The sequence below is a fragment of the Elephas maximus genome, chromosome 4, assembly GCF_024166365.1.
Source record: "Elephas maximus indicus isolate mEleMax1 chromosome 4, mEleMax1 primary haplotype, whole genome shotgun sequence".
NCBI classification, from domain to species: Eukaryota; Metazoa; Chordata; class Mammalia; order Proboscidea; family Elephantidae; genus Elephas; species Elephas maximus.
Window position 1 is genome coordinate 26,612,472 of NC_064822.1, and position 22,034 is coordinate 26,634,505.

Sequence of the window (22,034 nt, forward strand, 5' to 3'; positions counted from 1 at the left end):
CCAGATCAGACACCGTTCTTTGGTCAGGAAAGGCCTCTTTGAAAGACTGCATGTGACTGGGCAAAAAACTGCAAAAATCTCTACAAAAACAGCTTTCCAGGCAGAAAAAGCAAATGCAAAAGCCCTGAGATGGGACTGCAGCGTGGTCGAAGTGCAGTGACCAAGAGACAAACTGGTAGATGAGAAGAGAACGTAGTGATATTCAGGGATTTGAAATACGTAAGTCACAGCAGTTGTTTTAGGTTTTATTTTGAGTGTGAAATCATTATGAACACAATGACATAATCTAGTTTACATTTCACTTAGGCAGCTGTCTGGAGAACAGAGTGTGTGTGTGGCAAGGGGAGGGCAGCAGTGGGGTAAGAGCAGTGGCAGGGAGAAAGATCAGGAGATGGCTGCAGTGTTCCAAAAATGACTGATCCAGACCAGAACGGTAAACATGGAGGTAGGAGACCTTCTCAGAACCCAAAATACATTTTGAAGGCAGTTAGTGGGTCTTCATGACGGATGAAATATGGGACATAGGAAGCAAAAAAAAAAAAAAGGATTTTTAGTTTTGGGTCTCCAGCAACTGGGGAATAATAGTGTCAATTACAGGTAACGGGAACAATGGAGAATGGTCTAAGGCACAAACTGAGAGCTCCCTTTTGGTCATGCTAAGTCTGAGAGACCTTTAGACATCCAGGTATCTCAACTGACTACCCGGAGCTCAGGGATAAAGATAATTTGAGTGTTATTACAAATTGTTAAGCCATGGACCTGAATAAGATCACCTAGGCAGACTGAATGTTAGGGTACTCCCAACGTGAGAAATCAGGGCAAGGGTCCAGCAAATTAGCAGAGCCTAAAGAACCCCAACTTCAAGCCAGAATTTAAAAATCTTAACTAAAAAATTCTATTTTGAGACTACTGAAACACATGACTGCTATTAAAATTTCAGCAGTAATCTGTTGTTTCCTTACTCAAATTATGCGTTCTAAGACTCTCAAAAACATTGTTCTGAAATAACTGCACAATACTGTCAAAACATATTTATTACTTTTTAGTGTCATTTGTACACTCCAGTACAGATACAAGAATACAGCCGTATTTACAGGTATTAAGGAAAAAAATCCATATATTCAAACTCCACATCTAAATACAGTAGTTTTAAGTCCCAAACTACAATCGTTCTGGTATGTAGAAGGAAATTACTCTGTCACCCCTGCCCCCTTTGAAATAGTTTCTTAAAGCTAGGGTTATGTTTAAACAGAACGAGAAACTGTTTTTGAAATGGGGCAATAATTTATTCTTTGCAAAGTTTTAAGCACCTCCTTCCCAAGATTTTACAAGTGTGAGACAGAAAAATGTCAATTTTTGTCAAATATAAATGCCAAATGTATCAAAGTAAAATATGTCATGTGTGTCAGATTTAGAATTAAAAATAAAACCAATCATCTGGGCTATTAAAAGCAGCATGTATGTCTCAGAAAAGAACTGGGTGGAACATGGAGTTGAGTTTTCAGTGTTTAAAATCGGGGAGTTGTAGTCCAAGTTTGAACTTCAATTCTGGCCTGACTTAACAGAAAAATAAAAGGTAGGGAAGCTGGTTCTTCAGGGGACTTTCTAACAAATCCATCTTCACTAAATACACTTTGTTACAATATCACAGTTTTCAGTGTTTGAATACAGACTATAAAGTCTTTTAAGAGACAAACAAAAAACACCTGAGGCTTCTTAGAGACTATTCAGTAATTTTATTTTCAAATTGTCTGAACCAAGTTGCCCACCAAAATGATACGTGTTCAAAGCTATGGCAACGGGTATAACTAGATAAAGAATATTCTAGGATATAATGTCTATTTTAATAGTACATAATCCCTGGTTACCTCAAAAGCTTAGTAGCTGAATACCATGTCTGTATTAAAGTGCAATATTTAAAATAATTTACTACAGAATAAGTGAATCAGATATTGTAAAAATATTTCCACAAAAGATTTCAATTTTTCTGTGTGTTTAAAAATTCACCACTAAGAAATTTCAAATTAGGCATCGTTTCCTACATATATATGCAACTCATTTATGGATGTAAACATTTTTTAAGCAAAGGAAGAAAAGTGATATAGATCAATAAATTCTATTAGCAAATCAAATCCAAATTTACCTTAAACCACAAGTCAAGTTGCCATCTGCTCAGGAAACACTGGCCTACTACATCACAAACTGTTTGCTTTTTTCCAGGAGGAAAGATCCAGGGCTGCACTAATAAGGGTTCTAGCTTAACACAGCTCTTCAAGGTTTCCTTTACATGCACTAATTAAATCCAACAAATGTTAACAATGCCACAGGTATGAACATTTCATGACATTTACCTTTTCTTACATTTAAGAGTACTCTCAAGTTACAGGGGGGAAAAAAACAGCTTCCAGTTTAAGATTTTTATTCTTCTTAATTACACTGGAACATTTTTGTTATTTTAGAAAATACCATTCATACTGCTGCTTACACTTTACTTACGGAAAAATCTGAGCCTTACTCCTATATGCAAAATATGCTTAAGATATGCTTAGAGCGCGAGACCAATTTTCAAATTTAAGTTAATATCCCATAATGCAAATTACATTCATATCTAACATGACAAGATAAGCCCTTGGTGCTGGCAGTTCTGAAAGCACATGAATATATCTGTGCCAACGACAACAAAAAGAAGCTCTAAATTGGAAAAGATTGTGAAATTAAATGATTTTTCTACATACAGAAATCTTTGTGACTTAATACTGGCAGTGTCATGTTAAGGCCATGTGACTGATATTTTAAGGGGAAAAAAAAAAAAGCCAAAGTAATTTTATAGTAGCAATAGTTTCTTTTTTTATTTTAATATATTTTAGGAAACAATATACAAAGCTGAGCTTTCCCACCATTTCCAGATAACAGCAGGAAGCTCCAATTACACAAATTTAGCGTTTTGTGATGGCTAAGAACAGCAGTCAGCACCAGACTTGAACAGTTAGCTACAACACAAACATCCTTCAAAATGAAATGTCATAATAGCAAGACAGGTAAACCAGGGTTTAACAAATGACAACCACTTGGGAAGTGACTTAATCATTCTTGTTGAATTTCATATTTCATTATATATTTTATACACAATTTTCTGTTAATATGCTTTAAACGAAACTTCCCTTAAAGAATTATTTCAATCAAGTATAAATATTCAACAAGAAGAGTTCTCATAAAGAATCCCCAGGTAGTTCAAATTCTAATAAGCATTGACCGAAGGAAAAGAAAAGTAACAATTTTTGTTTGTTTTAACATGTTTATTACAACAGATACAATTCACATCTGAGGAGCTTTGTTTCCTCTTTCCCCTCCCACGACCACGTTCATCGGGCTATTTCCTTATATCTGAGCAATCAGTGTACTTTCAGCACACATGCCCAGCAGTACTTTTAAGTCCACTCTTACAGGGTGCAAATGGATTTCAATAATTTATACAAACAAGTGGGTTATGCTCAATCACTGCAATTTTAAGCTACTGTACACAGGAATGAAAAGGTTATAGAAAAGTGCCATAGCAACAGTGCCTTAAGAAAGGAGAAAAAGAGGAGCCTTAAAAAAATGGATAAAATCAGATCAAGGATTTCAGAGGGAAATGGAACACACGGGAAATGAAAAACATTTCTCTGCAAAACAAATGGAGAAGCACTGCTCTTGATCAGGTGCAAGTGTGGAAGCAGTTGTTTCATGATATTTCGTACACTGCCCATATGGTTCAAAATCGTATCCTTGGACACAGATCGCCTGGCGCTTGCACTGAATTTTTGAAAATGCAAGATTTCTGAGTGATAAATTAACCCCCCCCAATTTTTTTTTTTTTTTTTTTTTAAAAAAAGCTAATTTTGCAGACAGGTTTACATGTAAAAGGCTAGTTATTTAGCCACCTCAGCATTGATTAGTTTTGGATGTCTCAGCTCTGTTACACATGGCTTCCCATGGCTTCACTCTACAAAACATATTTACAACGTGAAGAATACATCTACAAGAAATCTACATTTCAAGGGTTTTACAAATCAATCTTGTATCTTTCCCCTGAATCGACTCTCACAGACCCATCCCCTTGTCATTTCTTTTGCCCAGCTTAACGGTCCAAAGTCTACTTAAATGCAGCTCAAAAATGTTAAGATTGGGCAATAGATTTACAGTTCCTGTACTCAAAACCATGTGCAATTATTCACATCTTCACACCATGAAGGAATTCTGATTTTTTAGCTTTTCGAGTTCCTTAATTTGTTGTCTCAAAAATAGTATCCTGAAAAATAAAATAAGGCATTAGAACCTGTGTGTTCATATAAATGTAACACAGAAAAAAGTGAACTTTTAAGTATAAAAGTATTTTTAAAACAAAATGATTACTAATTAAGACTAAATAACTGAAAATTTTCTTAGTGTACAGTTAAGGCAAAATAACCACTGAAGATATGTTGAATACATTAAATATCAGAATGATGAAATTTAAAATATTTCGTGGTTTTCTAACATTTTCTCAATAATTGAATATAAAAATTGACTTAAAACTGAGTTGTTCTATATACTGTATTAAAAAGGGGGGGGAGGCAGTAGATTATTATACACAAGAGCCACCCATAACTGCATGTTTCGAGGCCACGATATAGTAGGACTGTATGTAAGTATAAGAGGCTAATCATTTTAAAGAGCAAATGTCAATGCAGATATGGGTTTATAAAAAGGAAACTGAATCAAACTTCAGCTGATATGTTGTATATTTGAAACAAAAAATAAAACACAAACCCCACAGCTTACCAGGTTCTCATGTATTTCAGGAAATATTTTCTATCCTGACCCCTCTTTTCTGTGAACATTTATTGCCTGTACCAGGGAATTTGGTATAATCATATGCCAGGTTGATATCTGACTGTGTATACTATTCCCTATGATGCAATAAAGAACAGTGTAATTTCCTAAAAGTCAAATCGTCTGTCTAGCAAGCCAAAGTGAAGACAATTTTTAATGTACGTTAGAACTATGTTCAGAGCAATCTTAGAGTTAAAAAAAAAAAAAAAAAAAAACCTAGTGATATTCAAAAAATACTTCCAGGTATTTAAATAATTAAATGGGAAAAAGTCACTTTTCCAAGTTTACTATAAATCCCAACTAGTATTTAGTAAGCATCTGTTGTTGCATAGCAAGATTAACTCTACTTGTGACCCACTGACAGATATGAAACCACTGAAAATTTGTCCTCAGTTTTGTAACAAAAACCCAAAAACCAAACCCACTGCCATCGAGTCAATTCCAACTCATAGCGACACTACAGGACAGAGTAGAACTGCCCCATAGAGTTTCCAAGGAGTGCCTGGTGGATTCGAACTGCCGACCTCTTGGTGAGCAGTCATTGCATTTAAGAGCTACGCCACAGGTATTTAAAAAAATGTCTGACATTTATTGAGAAATAGATATCCTACTTAACAGAAATATTAGATTAAGAAATGTGAGATGAAAAGGGTATGGGTGAGGAAACCTAACATAAAAAACCCAACCCAGTGCCATCGAGTCGATACTACATCATTAAACTTGTTGGGTAACTAATTTTTGCTATAATTTCCAACTATAATTTCAATGACATAAGGACAACATAGACTGATGTGAAATTTCAACTGAAAAAAGCACCCTCAGCAATAGAGCACTACTCCCAATTCAAGAGAAGAGCCTTCATAACTGATGGCTATCGACATTCTACTTTTTAAATAATTAAAATATTACTGTAGCTACAGCAGTAACCTAAGGAAAAAGTCTACTGAAGCACTTATCACGGGGTTAAGAGAAATGAAATCTAGGTGCCGTATCATTCACCAGGAATATTGTTAAATTATGAAAAAGCAGTTAAGAGTTATGGAACATAATAAATTAAAAAAGATTTTCACTTTCATAAATGAAATTTGATTTATGTTCTCCAATTTAATATACATAATTCTAAAACCTAGTTACTTCAGTGAAAAACTTACCTTTGCTCTCGCAAAGTTGCTTGAATTTCACATACTCGGACTAAAGATCTTAAATTTTTTAATTCAGTACATATTTCTGACATGTGAACGCTTCCCATGTTATGGGCTTCTTCACGCAATCTTGATGCCTATAAAGAAATAAAAGTTACATAAAAATTAAAATATTAAATATCTATGAGTAGATTTTAAATAAAGGTTACAAAATCATCTAGTAATATTTTCCTTTAAATTCACAAACATGATAAATCTAAGCAGGGAAAATCATTTTCTCTTAAGGTATCTCTAATGCTAGAAGGTACTCATCTTAAGATTTCCATTTCAAGTTTCTTAAGATAGTATACAGCACTAGAACAGAATAGCTTATAAATCTCCTTTTTATTATGGTTAATTAAAAATGCTGGATCAGCAAAAGGGAACGTCATTCCTGCAATTTCAGGTATTATTGTTGTTGTTAGGTGCTATTGAGTCAATTCCAACTCAAAGCAACCCTATAGGACAAAGTAGAGCTGGCCCATAGGGTTTCCAAGGAGCGGATGGTGGATTTAAACTGCTGATCTTTTGGTTAGCAGCCAAGCTCTTAACCACTACGGCACCAGGGCTCCAGATACAGTATTGATAAATGAGCCTTACCATATTCCTTTATCATGAGATACATAAAGTATCTCTGTGAACTTTCAGAACATCTCAGAAGTCAGCTATCTTGTAAATAGGAGAGGCAACAAGCAGCATTCAGTGGACTGTCCTAAGGTCCCTCATAGCAAAGCAAAAATGTTTTCAGGCTGCTAGTCTAGCGGGATAGTCATATCAGATTAACAGTTCTAACAGGATCTCAAACTACCAGAGTGGCAGAAAGGAAAAAGCACACTAGCTTTGAGTAACATCACGGCATTAACTGGGTGACGTGGGGATAATTTCTTTGGTCCTAAGAGCCTCACTGGGAGCAGTGGGATGCAGTCCCCAAATTCTCGTAAAAAGACCAGACTTAATGGTCTGACATGAGAATAGAAGGACCCCAGTGATCCTGGCCCGCAGACCTTCTGTTGGCCAAGAACAGGAACCATTCCCATAGCCAACTCTTCAGACAGGGATTGGACTGGACAATGGGTTGGAGAGGGATGCTGGTGAGGAGTGAGCTTCTTGATCACATGGACACTTGAGACTATGTTGGCCTCTCCTGCCTGGAGGAGAGATGAGGATGAGAGGGTAGAAGGGGGACGGAAGCTGGCTGAATGGATACGGAAACACGTGGTGGAGAGAAGGAATGTGCTGTCTCATTAGGGGAAGAGCAACTAGAAGTATACAGGAAGGTGTGTATAAGGTTTTATATGAGGCTGACTTGATTTGTAAACTTTCACTTAAAGCACAATTAAAAAAAAAAAAAAAAGCCTCATTGGAAAAATCATTATCTGAACTGCTTAGCAGTTTTAAGAGTGGAGAAAGTAACTGATTACAGAGCTAAATCAAATAAACTATATATAAGTACATATAAAAAATCGTATGATTAAAGGCAATCTGATTAGAATTAGTTATTTTAAATACAGCTTGAATACAGTGGTCCAGGTTACAATTTTCTACAAGTAGAATGAACTTCTATCTTGCTAGTCACCCAAAGGTCTCTGTTGTCCACATTTTCTTCACGTAACACACCTGCTTCTCCGCATGATCTGCGGGCCAGCCTTGAACATGTTTTATGAGATTTTCACTGAAGTGTGCCGCTAGCGTAGGTGTTAACGAGCACGCAGGTCGGGCAGAGGCGTTCTGTGCTACGACTGCTGCATTCGATGTGTTACTGCTAGACGTATGATTTGGACCAGGCGATGGACTTCTCTGGCTACTGAAAGAGAAAACAAAATCGAATATGTGGTATGTTTAAAAATAGTTTCAGGAGTCTTAAATTCTCTGTTAACACCTTCTATGAACTTAGAGATATCCAAACTTCTAAAAAACTGTTTATTTAAACTTCAAAAAAAAAAAAAAAAAAAACAACCCCATAGTATGTTTATATCATGTATTTCTCAATACACTTTTGGAGGAAATAAACAGTCCTTTTAACACTAATGCCAGAGTCAAATTAAAAAAAAAGAAAAAGTATACTCTGCAAATTCGACAGCAGGACCTGCTGACCTTGTAAATACCACAAACACTAGGTGAGAATGCAACTAAGAAATGGCCACATTTTAACAGCTGCAGGTATGAGGCACATCTGAAGACTAAGTCTTATATACAGCTAAATAAGAAAGAAAGGGGAAAATTACTGCCTTTGTTCAGCAAATTACAGGCATCTTATTGGACAGCACTGAATGATCAAAGTGGCAAAATAAGACCAAAAAAGCAGTGCTCTGAGACTGATTACCTTCTTTTAAGATTGTATGGTTTGGGCCAGGGGATGAGGATATGGTGGTTAGAACCAAAAATTTAATAACCTAAGTTGATTTCCTACCTGCTTCACCAGACTTGGCTCTGAATGAATTTCAGTAATTTCCAAAAACTAAATCTCCCAAAGGATGAAGAGTTTTCATCACTGAGGATATTTAAAATAATACTGCAGCCTCTAAAGACAATTTAAAAGAAGAATTTCCCAAAAATGTTCTGAGCAATGGCAACATTGCTGGAGTAAGTAGACAGCTTCCCAAGGTGATTATTTTGAAGGGAACAACTCTCATTTGGATGTATAAGTTCTGAAATGGTTGTTTAGAAAACAACAACAAAAACAACAGTTGAATTATTTTGCCACCTCAGCATGAGATAAAAATAGGAAAATCAATTAAATGAAAACCATTCACTAAATTTCATTTAAAGTTTCACTGTTAATTATCAAAGATAAGTGATATCCACAATACAGCACTATACGCGTACCTGAAAAGCAATCTATATCGGGTCAAAGCTAAAGCTATTAGGAAAGCCTGACGTGCACCAGTTGGAAGATACTGGTCCAAGTTTTAGATATAAGATTTTTGGTTTCACCAATAACACTCAAATCTAAAACTGCTATGAGAAGGGTGTATGTAATTCCAACAAAGTATTGTAAAAACACGTGCAGTCTTTGTACATAAGTATCACGTAAGTTTAGTCCCATAATACTCTACTAAGTAAAACTGTAGAGAAAAACAGCCACTTTCCTCAAAACACCCAGGTATCGCTACTAGTGACAACAATCTATTTACGTAAGAATTGCCTTTTTAACATGAAACTAAGTTAGCCTATCTATGGATCCCTTCCACAATTCCATTCTATGACAGGTATGTATTTATAACATTCAGACAACGCACTATGCCATATTAAAGGAAAAAGTGAAACCTATAGTCTCAACACAAACACCAACTTACCTCGAGCGCTGAAGACTTCGAGGAGAAACGGGTTCATGACCTTGTGGCTTCTCAGCAGGTACAGGCTGCTGAGTGGCTGATTGTGAAACTGGTCCTTGCTTAACTACTGGAGTACTAACCTGTAATTTCAAAACCTAATAAGACATGCTTTATCACAAAGGAAAAGATCATGGAAACTAGATAAAAGCAGAAGTTGTATAATTACTGAAACTCTTCTATTATTTCTATTCTTCAGTTGTAAGGTAAGACAATGATCTTAATTCTGTTTCCTAACAATACTAACACCAGTGATACAAACTTATTGAAGTTACGCAGATTATTGTTATTTAGGACCTATAACCATCCATTCCCCCTCTTCCCAACCCAATCTAGTTAATCTTAAACGCTGTAAAGTCCAGAGTTTTTAAGAAGAAGTATCAAGTGCTTTACCAAAGGTCACAGAGCTAAATTTCTTAATCAAATGGCCCAAGGCCATGAAGTTACTTCAGTAATGCAACCAGCATAGGAAACCAGTTCTTGTGATTTTCAGCCTCGTGTCTTACAGCAATAAAAATATATGTTACCACATCATACAAATAACAGTTGCTCAGATTTGGAGGGAATGTAGATTGATTTATCAGAGAATACGCAATGGCCATACAAAATTCAACTCGAAAGGTTTTCAGAGAGAGGTTACTCTGTAGTGATACACCAAGAGGTCCATGACCACCAATGGGGATTCACACACTATTCATATTCACATCATACAGACAGAAAAAAAAAAAAAAAAAAAAAAACAGGTTCAAATATAAGCCCCAATCTAAAGGTGTAAGAAAACCCTGGTGGTGTAGTTATGGTTAAAGTGCTATGACTGCTAACCTAAAGGTCGGCAGTTTGAATCCACCAGGCGCTCCTTGGAAACCCTATGGTGCAGTTCTACTCTGTCCTAAAGGTCGCTGTGAGTTGGAACCCACTCGACGGCAAGGGGCTTGGTTTTTTGGTTTTAAAGGCATAAAGGCAGACGGAACCACTTCTGATGAAGTCACATTAGCAGATCTACGTTACATCTTGCAGCAGCAGATTTTTTAGGGGGGGATGGGAGACAAAGACGAGTCATAATTCTTCCAAACAAATCTGGATAATTCTCATAGTTCTGAACAGTACCTATCAGCTCTCCTCAAAAGGCCTTTTATAAAGGACATGTTTATTAACTTCTACAGAAGATCGCACACCCAATTATTTTGAAAAGCAACTTGGAAGTTTTTTTGAATGCAAAAAGCTGATGGTCATATGCTTAAGGGATCTGAAATGCTGACTGTAAAAACCACTAACCTTACCACTTATTTCATTTCTAGTCACCATTTATTGTACTCTTAAAATATCACCCTGAAGACAAGTTTTAAGCTCTAAGTAATCGCTTTTGCTGAAGTTTACATTTTAATTCTTCTTCCATCAAAACAAAGGCAAGCAATTAGAAATTCCATAATAAACAATTATAACTCAGAATTTTTCAATCCATCTAGATAAACACCACATTCAAGGTAGGGAACGGATGAGCCAATAGAAGACCTAAAAACTGACCTACTGCCAATTTCAAACTATGTTTCACTACATTTTTATATTTCCCATCAAGAGTCAAAAATCAACTTGTATATAGTAAATTTCAACCCTCTCAAAATGTTTCACTGCTAACATGTGAAAAGCAAAGAATGAGTACAACTTTTGAATTCTGGACAAGACTCATAAATAAGTGATACGGTATAACAAAATCTGACTGCAATAATATAAGGTTCTGTTGCCAGTTCAAGTAAGAAGAATTGAGCAAATTTTCAAACTGCTTCGAAGAGCCGTCTATGTACGCTTTTGCTTGGACAAACACAGGCAATATAGCTTAGTAAAATGGGTTCTAGGTTCAGAACAATCTAGGTTTCAAATTCTGACTCCACCACTAGAACTAGACAACCTATATGAAGTTTAATATTCTTATCTACTCAATAAGGTAAATTTTTCTCACGATGTGAAAGTTAAATTAACTGCACATAAAACTCAACATAGAAGCTAACTTACTTTTGAAACAGAAGTATGAAAAAAAAAAAAGTCAGTGGAAACGATGTTTCTCACCTTCCTTATGGTTTAAAAATTCTACAAATTTAAGACCCATCACACTCTTCACCACTCTCTCCATTATCACAGATCCCAGGCAAGCAAAGGGAATGGAATCAGAGCGTAGGAGCTGAGCACAGGTATAAACAACCCCTCTAACCTGCATCTATTACCATCCACCTATCCTGCATGTCAGGAGCCCTGGTAGTGCAGTGGTTAAGCACTCGACTGCTTACCAAAAGGTCAGCAGTTCGAACCCACCAGCTGCGCTGAGGAAGAAAGATATGACTGTCTGCTTTGGTAAAGATCATAGCTTTGGAAATCCTATCAGGCAGTTCTACCCTGTCTTCAAGGGCAATGGGTTTTTAGATATCCTTCACATCAACACTGCATCTCATTCTATAAGAGGGCTTTGTCTACAGTAAAACCAAATCAAACCAAAACCCACCGCTATCAAGTTCATTCCGACTCATGGTGACCCTACAGGACAGAGCAGAACCACCCCATAGGGTTTCCAAGGAGCAGCTGGTGGATTTGAACTGCCTATCTTTTGGTTAGCAGCCAAGGTCTTAATCACTATGCCACCAGGGATCCTTGTCTACAATACAGGTTCTAAAACATTATTAAACTCATGTTCCCAAAGTAAGGTAAGTGGTTTCTTTTCTCAATTTCCCTCAAAGGCAACATACCTTTGGCTGTGATGAAACAGGAGGAGTACTAATCAAAGGTTTGATAGGGACTGTGTTAGTCTGAGGTGTGCTTATTCTTGGAGACACGTAAGATCTTGGGGATGATGCATCAGATGTTAAAGACATTGGAGACTGATTAGATGGCTGGGCTGGAAGAGAGCACAACAACGTCGAATAAAGCAAATAAGTGTGGAGAAAATCTCTGTATCTTTCCAGACACCCATCACTCCTCAAAGAGAACACTGATTTGAATAAATCGGAATCTGCAATATTGCCTGGACAACTCTGACTAAACGAGCTGGATTCCCCATGTGTGTTAAAGATAAGCACATCCAGTGTAGCTCCCTTTCTTTCTGAGGCTGAAACAGGAAGCTAAGCCTGAAACTATGCTCATATGAAGGACTCCTCACCATCCGTATTTCTCCTTTCTTATTCTACATTTAGGCCCAGTTATCCCCTCAGTTTCCTACCTCATGAGGTGAGCCAGAAGGCAGTAACCGTCTTTTCACCATTATACTTCCCTTTTGGACCATTCCAGCTCAGTTTGCTTTCTGAACTGGGGACCAAATCCACCTAACAAACTGGCCCTTTTACTTGTCATTGCTCCTATGCATAGCTCTATTAGATACCTTCATGGAGAGGAAGGGCAGCTAATTCAAGGCAGGACTCTGGCAATTTTTGCATTTTCTAGCCAAAAGTCATTTTATACCAACCTGAACCAAATCTCAATTCCTAAAACATATGCGATGTTTCACAAAGATTTAGAGCATATCATAGGTTCGGTTTTAAAGTAAAATATGTCATTAAGAACTTAAATTCTGAATTAAAATAAATATAATGTAGTGTATATTTAATTCAAAATTTAAGCTCTTAATGAAATATTTTACTCCAAAAGTGAAATTAAACTACATTACAGATTTAATGGCAATATCTAAGATAAACGGCAAACTTTTTTGTCATCTTAAAAAAAAAAGGTAAAAATTCTACTGTATACGCTAGCGCTGTAAAATTATTGTAGCTAATCTCTTTCAAGATTAATAAAAACTTTGCTATTAATTCCAAGATAAAAACAAGATACAATTCTAGAGATACCTAAGAGCATAAATACCTTGTGTAGAGAGTTGAGCAGCTTGAGAAATCAGAGAAGTTATGTTGAAAGCAGATGGTCCAGCAGTAAGAAATTTATGAATTATAGACTGCAGTGAAGCTTGTGTCACAGCTGCTGTAAGAACTGAAAACATATTATTTCCTAAATTTAAGTAAAAACAGGGGCATATGTGGCATCAGTAACAACCTGAAAACTCAAAAGGAATTAAATACATATATATATATACACACACACACACACACCCCTGGATGTTTGAAACCAGAACTCTTGCAATAAAAAACTCAGAAAATAGGAGTAATATAATAGATCTAAGAATTTGAAATTACATAGCTCTGAGGCAGAAAGAAACTTAATAGTTTTATAATAAAGGAAAACAAAGAGTTTTCATTACACTAATAAACGTAGATGTTCAGGTAAAGAAAACCCTTCACTGTAAGATTAAAAAAAAAAAACAAACAAACAAACACTGAAGAGTGTTCATGAGAACTTCTGATTATGCCAGAAATCTATCCACATGTAAGGAGAGTGCTTAGTATATTACTTGGAATTAACTCAGTAAATGATAGCTACTTCATGTGACTGCTTTATTAAACAAGCTGACTACTCAAAGTCTTTATCAACACCCACCCCAAATATCTTTAAAAAAAAAAAAAAAAAACCCAAAGAGCTGAGCACTTTGGAATAGCATGTATTTTTCTAAGCATAAGAAGACCTATGATTACTAACATTTTCCAATTATTTCCTCAAATTTTTTAAAAGCCCGATTTTGCCTAAATGAAATGTTTACCTATGAGTAAGAGGACGGTGGGTTATCTTAGAGAATAAAACCAAAACAGAGAAAAGCTGAGGCCAGTGAGAACAGAAGACTAATGACCAACTAGCCTGACAGAGCTCTATTTTTACAATAAAGGAAGAGCTTAACCACTTAACACTAGCGTTGAATATATTATGTGGAAAATGTAGATAAACAGAAATGAACTATTCTAAACTGAAAGCTTTGCAATACAAATGTGCTCTCAGGATCCAGAGGGTTTATGAATTAAAGCCACATTCACTCTTATTCAAATCTCTTCTCTGAGGTGGCTGCCCAACTACTTTCTTGGCACGTTAAAAAGCAGTGTTGGAATGAATCAATGTAATTAATCAGGAAAAATAGCAAAATTTGATCTAGCACCTCCCTTCCCAGAATTTTTTCCAAGTATTGTGAGAAGAAACTAGTTGAATTCCTACTCTTCAAGTAACAAGCATACTTTTACATTCCAAATAGTTATTTACCCATATACAGAATTTTAGAAATATGTTAGAAGCGAGAAACATTTTTGTATCAGTTTTAGCAAATGCTCTCTTGTTTTTACTTAAAAACAAAACACTACACACACTAAGCACACAGAATGGTTTATCCCCAGTTACACAGCAAGTCTGGAAAAATATACAAAAAAATTCATGTATCACTAGAGCTCAACTGATACTGCCAAGGGGCTTAAGCTATAGATGTAAATTCCATACTAAAAGAATGACGTGCAAACATGAAGTTCAAACTGAAATGAAGTCCATTCCTAAAGTGGAGATTTTACTAGTCACAAAATTTTGTACAATGCAAATAAATTTTTAAAAACTGTTACTACAAAATCTTACCTTCATTGATTTTGGATATATCCACATTAGAATTATTAAGCTGCAGCGTAGCCTGCAAAGCAGGAAGCAACTGTCTAAGAAGATTTGGGTCCTGAAGTAATGGAGGTATTGGTGACTGTGGAACAGGTGAAACAGGGACTGCTGAAGCAGATGTTGGAGGCGCAGATGTGGGATTTAGTCCAGAGGCAGAAGATGTAGAAGGAGTTGTGCAAGAATGTGATACAGATTTGTCTCCTGATGTAGATTCTAAATAAAAAGGAGATAATAAAGCTGAAAAAAATTACTTGAATAGAGGAAACGGGAACCATCAAATGAGCATGTCCCATGTGCCAGGTACCTAATCATTTAATCTTCACAAGGTGGCACACAGAAGGGGCTCGGTAAATGGCTGGCTAACTAGAATGACAAGACAGGCATTTTTATCCCAACTTTCTAAGTGAGGAAACTGAACAAGAAAGATTATGTAACTTGTTTAAAGTCGAAAGCCCTGACAAAGCAGTGATTTAATCATACCAAAAGTACCACGTTCTAGGTACTAGTAAGGCTGCCTCAAGCATAATTTAAGTATTAATCATACATTTAAATAAGCTCTTGCTCAGATAAAGAGGCAATACTAAACCAAACCCACTGCCGTTGAGTCGATTCTGATTCATTGTGACCCTGTAGGACAGAGCAGAACTGTCCCATAGAGTTTCCAAGTAGCGCCTGGCGGATCTGAACTGCCAACCTCTTGGTTAACAGCTGTAGCACTTAACCACTACACCACCAGGGTCTCTGGAGACAATATTACAGGGGCTTAATTTATGTCTGATGAAACAACTTAAAGTGAAAAATGTCTATGACCGCTGCAATAGCCCACCTAAATGTGACAATGGCCTTAATACAAGTACTGTGGTCGTTAATTACCCTTAGTGAGGTGAAGATGTGATGAATGAGGGGAGACTCCCATTTTAAAGTTTCACAATTACTATTTGAGTTTTAGAACTACATACTCCTCCTCTTTTGTAATTAAATATACAAAGCAATGAGTTAAAGTCCGTATTTCTATCATTTAAAAATTATGAGCATTAAAAAACAAAGGACACACACACACAAAACCCACCTAGACAAATAAACCTCAATACTATTTTTGTAGCATTTCACAAGCTGATTCGATTTATTTATTTGAAAGAGTTAAAGGCTTCTAAGAGCCAAGAAATTCCTGAAGAAAAACAAAAAAGAACACAGCTAGCAGGTAATGTCATGCTGGATCTCAAAGCTTACAGAAGAAAAAAAGAAAACAAAAAACCCCAATGATTTAAGGTGGATTAAGCTTTTGTATATACACTTTAAGTCTTTAAAAACTATTAAGGAAATCATAGGAAGGTATCTTGACATCAGGAAGATTTCTAAAATTACAAAAAGCAAAACAATTAAATCCAAAGTATTAGTAACCAGAATATTTTTTAGAAGTTCTGTGACTCAAAAAAGAAAAGCATAGAAAACTGAACAAAAGGCATTTCACAGAAAAAGCTTAAATAGCTAAGAATCAATGCAAAAGATGCTCGATCTCATCACTAGTCAGGAAAATACAAATTAAAACCAACACGGTATTTCTCTTAAATTCACCAGATAGGCAAAAATTAAGGTGTCTCACAAAACCAAAAGTCAGCAAGGAGCAGAGTAATGGGAACATTTTTCTTAACATTTCTGGTGGTGACTAAATTGATATAACCACACAGGAAAACAATGTGACACCATCTAGAAAAGCTGACTATAAACATACCCCCTTACGCAGATACCCTCAAGAAACTCTAACATATGCAAATCGGGAGAAATATTAAAAAACTTTCATACAAGCATTGTGCTTGTTTTATTTTAGCACGAAACTAGGAACAAACCAAATAAATGTCCACCAATTAGAGAATGAAAAAGCAGTGATATTTTTACACCATGGAATTCTACTAATACAGTGGTTTTAATGGAAACAAAAAGAATTAAAACCAGAGACCTTAAGGGTAACAATGCTCAGATTGAACTATTCAAGATGGTCATACATATTCTCTTACAATATTGGTCTAAAGACTAAAATACGAAGATCTACTTAAGTATCTTTAATTTCCTATATATACCTATTTCTTGAAGATTTTCAAGCTCTTATATACACTGTATGGTTGAATTAAGCCTGCTGTTAAGAGCCGTGTATACGTCTTAGGAGCGCTGGATTTGATTATTTACTACACTGCTATCTACTAATTCTATTATCTTCATTGCCAATTCCAGAAACTAAATACCTCATTAACCTTCATGATTCCATAGAAGCCAGGAATTACTAATAAGGTTATTGAGAAGTGACTCCTTTATCAGCCTTTTTACAAGTCTTTCCACTATAATGGTCATACAAACTAGGGATAATAGCTCTCGAAACTCCTGACCTCATAGATGGTTTAAGTACATTTCAAGGATTTGACATTCTTATTTTGGTTTTTCTTGATTAAGCATAATAACTCAAAGCCTAGGACATCTTAATTTTACATAAGGCACACATTTTTAAAGTAGAGCCCCCAAGTCTAGCAGACTATCACTTTCAGCTTTGTTGTTTTAGATTCACAGACAAGCATAAAGAAACTTGAATGAAATGAGATTTCCCATGAAAATCTGCCTTTGGTTATTACATTTATTTTATGGTGGAATTATAGACTATTAACAGTTTTTTATTTGGGAAGACTCCATATTATATCATTTAAGGCTTTTTATGTATAGCTTAGGGACATCAAATATAAAATGCTATTCTTAGAGGTAGTCTTAATTTTATGATTAAAATATTGCAAAAGAGGGAAGTTTTAAACTTAAGGTGGTTGCGGTGCCTCTCTGTTTTGAAAGTGCTCTAACACAGAGCCATCATATCACCCAGCATCCTCTATTATATGGTTTATTATCTCTCCCTTCTACTAGAACATGACCTCCTAGAAGAATTTGGCTGTACTTATGTCTGTAGCCCTGGTGTATAATGAGACTTCACATCACGATGGCACCAATACATATTTGACTGAATGACTGCACGTATATAAGCTGACTCTTGTTAACGTCTCTTCTAATTTTTTGGATTGGCCTAAAAACTGAAGATGTTGGGAAGAAAGTCCTAGATCTCCATAAATCATAAAGCAGACAAATAGCTCATTCTATGTTATATTTATAAAGCTGAGTAACATACAGTCTTAGAGGCAAATTAAACTTTAGGCCTATCTTGTAACAGTCAAGCTACTTTTTTCACACACAAAGGCAACAAACTACTATATACAGTCACTCAACGTCAGTGCTTATCATAGACCGATAAGACATCTGGATCTTAAAAAACAACTAAAGACGAGAATAAGAGAATTTTTAAACGCAGTGTTTTGTGCTACAAAGCCATTGCAATGGGCTTTTCTGCTCTTTAAGCCTCTGGTCTCATTCCTTCCAATGTAAACTTTGATGAGCATTCAAGAAACCTAGTTTTCTTTAAACATCCTTTCACAATCAGTCTTTGGCAATGAAATGGGATCTATTTTTAGCTCTACTGTTTTTTACCTTTTTGTTTGCCTACGATCTATTTGAGGATCTCTAGTGATCTCTTTCTAAGCTGCTTTATAAACTTAAGTGAACTATGTCATTTTCCCCATGACATTTCAATGTCTTATAGATCTCTAACCAATTCCTTCTGCCACTAGTCTGTCACTTTGTCACACTGTGCTGGCTTGCGTTTTGCTGTGATGCTGGAAACCATGCCACTGATATTTCAAATACCAGCAGGGTCATCCATGGTGGGAAGGTTTCAGCAGAGCTTCCCAGACTAAGACCTAGGAAGAAGGACCTGGCAGTCTACTTCTGAAAAAACTGGCCAGTGAAACCCTTAAAAACAGCAATGGAACACTGTCTGATTTAGTGCCGGAAGATGAGCCCCTCAGGTTTGGAAGGCACTAAAAATAACAAATGCAGAAGAGCTGCCTCCTCAAAATAAAGTAGACCTTAATGATGTGGATGGAGCGAAGATTTCAGGACCTTTATTTCTTGATGTGGCACTACATAAAGCCGAGAAGAAACAACTGCAAACATCTATTAATAATTGGAATGTGGAATATACAAAGCATGAATCTAGGAAAACCGGAAGTCGTCAAAAGTTAAAAGAAACCCAGAAAGATCGACATCCTAGACATTAGTGAGCTGTAATGGATCGACACTGGCCATTCTGAATTGGACAATCATACGGTCTACTATGGCGGGGATAACAAAGAGGAATGGCATTACATTTATCATTAAAAGGAGCATTTCAAGATCTGAAGTACAACACTGTCAGTGACAGGATAATATCCATACATCTACAAGGAGGCCCAGACAATATGATTATTATTCAAATTTATACACCAACCACTAATGCCAAAGATGAGGAAACTGCAGACTTTTATTAACTTCTGCAGTCCGAAATTGATCAAACATGCATTCAAGATGCACTGACAACTACTGGGGACTAGAATATGAAAGTTGGAAAACAAAGAAGGATTGGTAGTTGGAAAATACGGCCTTTGTGATATAAACTACACCAGAGATTCCATGATAGAATTTTCAAAGACCAATGACTTCTTTGCAAATACCACTTTTCAGCAACATAAACGGTGACTACACCAAGTGGGAAAACCCTGGTGGTGTAGTGGTTTAAGTGCTACTGCTGCTAACCAAAAGGTCAGCAGTTTGAATCCACCAGGCACCCTTTGGGGACTCTACAGGGCAGTTCCACTCTGTCCTATAGGGTCACTGTGAGTTGGAATCAAGAGGACGGCAACAGGCTTGGTTTGGTCTGTTTTGTTATACACCAAGCGGAACTTGTCAGGTGGACTTCACAGCAATCAAACTGACTACATCTGTGGAAAGAGATGATGGAGAAGCTCAGAATCACTAGTCAGAACAAGGTAAAGGGGCCGACTGTGGAACAGACCATCAATTGCTCATATGCAAGTTCAAGCTGAAGAAAATTAAAACAAGTCCACGAGAGCCAAAACATAACCTTGAGGATATCCCATCCGTATTCTAGAGACCATCTCATGAATAGAATTTGATGCACTGAGCACTAACGACTGAAGACCAGACATGTTGTGGGATGACATAAAGACACCATACATGAAGAAAGCACAAAGTCATTAAAAAGACAGGAAACAAAGACGAAAATGGATGTCAGAAGAGACTCTGAAACTTGCTCTTGAACATGGAGTAGCTAAAGCAAACGGAAGAAATGATGAAGCAGAAGACCTGAAGAGAAGATTTCAAAGGGAAGCTTGAGAAGACAAGGTATTATGACATGTTACAAAGACCTGGAGTTGGAGAACCAAAAGGGAAGAACTAACTCAGTACTTCTCAAGCTGAAAGAACTGAAGGAAAAATTTAAGCCTCAAGTTGCAATACTGAAGGACTCTATGGGCAAAATATTGAATGAAGCAGAAAGCATCAAAAGAAGATGGAAGGAATACATAGAGTCACTATACCAAAAAAGAACTGGTTGACACTGCACCATTTCAGGAGGTAGCATATGATCAAGAACTGATAGTACCGAAGGAAGGAATACAAGCTATGCTGAAGGCACTGGCGAAAAACAAAGCCAACGACAGAAGAATTCACAGAATACCAACTGAGATGTTTCAACAAATAGATGCAACACTGGAAGAGATATCACTTGTCTATGCCATGAAATCTAGAAAACAGCTCCCTGGCCAACCAACTGGAAGAGATCTGTATTTGTGCCCATTCCAAAGAAAGGTGATCTAAAAGAACATGGAAATTATTAATACCACATGCAAAAACGACTGCAGTACGTCGACAGGGAACTGCCAGAAATTCAAGCTGGATTCAGAAGAGGATGTGGAACAAGGGCTATCACTGCTGATGTTAGATGGATCTTGGCTGAAAGCAGAGAATACCAGAAAGATGTTTACCTGTGTTTTTCTGACATGCAAAGGCATTCTACTATGTGGATTATAACGAATTACGGATGACACTGCAAAGTATGGGAATTTCAGAACACTCAACTGTGCTCATAAGAATACTAGACATAGATCAAGAGGCAGTCATTTGAAGAGAACAAGGGAACATTGCATGGTTTATTTAAAACAGGAAAAGTGTGCATGAGGGCTGTGTCCTTTCACCACACCTATTCAATCTGCATGCTGAGCAAGTAATTCAAGAAGCTGGACTATAGGAAGAATGCGGTATAGGGACTGGAGAAAGGCTATTAACAACCTGTGTTATGCAGATGACACAACCTTGCTTGCTGAAAGTGAAGAAGACTTGAAGCACATACTGATGATCAAAGATGACAACCTTTCGTATGGATTACACTTCTACATAAAGGAAACAAAAATCCTTACAACTGCACCAATAAGCAACATCATGATTAAAGAATCCTGAAGTTGTCATGGATTTCATTTTACCTGGATCCACAACCAACACCCGTGGAAGCAGCAGTCAACAAATCAAAGGATGTACTGCATCGGGCAAATTTGCCGCCAAAGATGTCTTTAAATTGTTAAAAAGCAAAGATGTCACTTTGAGGTCTAAGGTGCACCTGACCCAAGCCATGGTATTTTCAGCCGCCTCATATGCATTGGAAAGATGGACAGTGAATACGGAAGACTGAAGAAAAATTGATGTCTTTGAATTATGGTGTTGTCAAAGAATACGGAATATACCACAGACTGCCAGGAGAATGAACAAATCTGTCTTGGAAGAGGTATAGCTAGAATGCTCCTTAGAAGCAAGGATGGCAAGGCTTTGTCTCTGGTACTTTGGACATGTTGTCAGAAGAGACCAGTACCTGGAGAAGGACATCATGCTTGGTAAAATAGAGGATCGGCAAAGAAAACACCGTCAACAAGATGTACTGACATGGTGGCTGCAACAATGGGCTCAAACACAGCAACAACTGTGAGGATGACACAGGACCAGGCAGTGTTTTGTTCCACTGTACACAGGTTATCCCTATGAGTTGGAACCAATTCCACAGCACCTAACAACCACCAGCACCAATTCTTTGATTCAAGCCATAAGTATGTGACCCTTGGCTTTGTTTTAATTTACTTCTTTTTTTATGCTTACTTTAGGAGACAAAACCTCTTAACTGTATGCTTGTAATTAATTATTAACTTATATTACCAGATTTTGTCAGCAGGGGGAGTAAGCTACCAAA

The 22,034-nt window shown here is 36.7% G+C and overlaps 1 protein-coding gene across 6 annotated transcripts in view; it reads right to left on the reverse strand.

Moving 5' to 3' along the window:
• Window positions 1-1,952: 1,952 nt before the first annotated feature.
• WAC (WW domain containing adaptor with coiled-coil) overlaps window positions 1,953-22,034 on the reverse strand; it is a 101,720-nt gene continuing 81,638 nt past the window's right edge. Inside the window, exons 7-13 of one of the 6 annotated variants that reach the window (XM_049881737.1) lie at window positions 14,843-15,088; window positions 13,208-13,330; window positions 12,100-12,248; window positions 9,329-9,462; window positions 7,650-7,836; window positions 6,003-6,130; window positions 1,953-4,288 (exon numbers count right to left, since the gene is read on the reverse strand). In XM_049881737.1, coding sequence (XP_049737694.1) covers window positions 4,219-4,288; window positions 6,003-6,130; window positions 7,650-7,836; window positions 9,329-9,462; window positions 12,100-12,248; window positions 13,208-13,330; window positions 14,843-15,088 — 1,037 coding nt within the window. In that variant the 3' untranslated portion in view covers window positions 1,953-4,218. The remainder of the gene's footprint in view (window positions 4,289-6,002; window positions 6,131-7,649; window positions 7,837-9,328; window positions 9,463-12,099; window positions 12,249-13,207; window positions 13,331-14,842; window positions 15,089-22,034) is intronic. The other 5 variants (XM_049881733.1, XM_049881738.1, XM_049881736.1 and 2 more) reach the window with 5 other exon arrangements.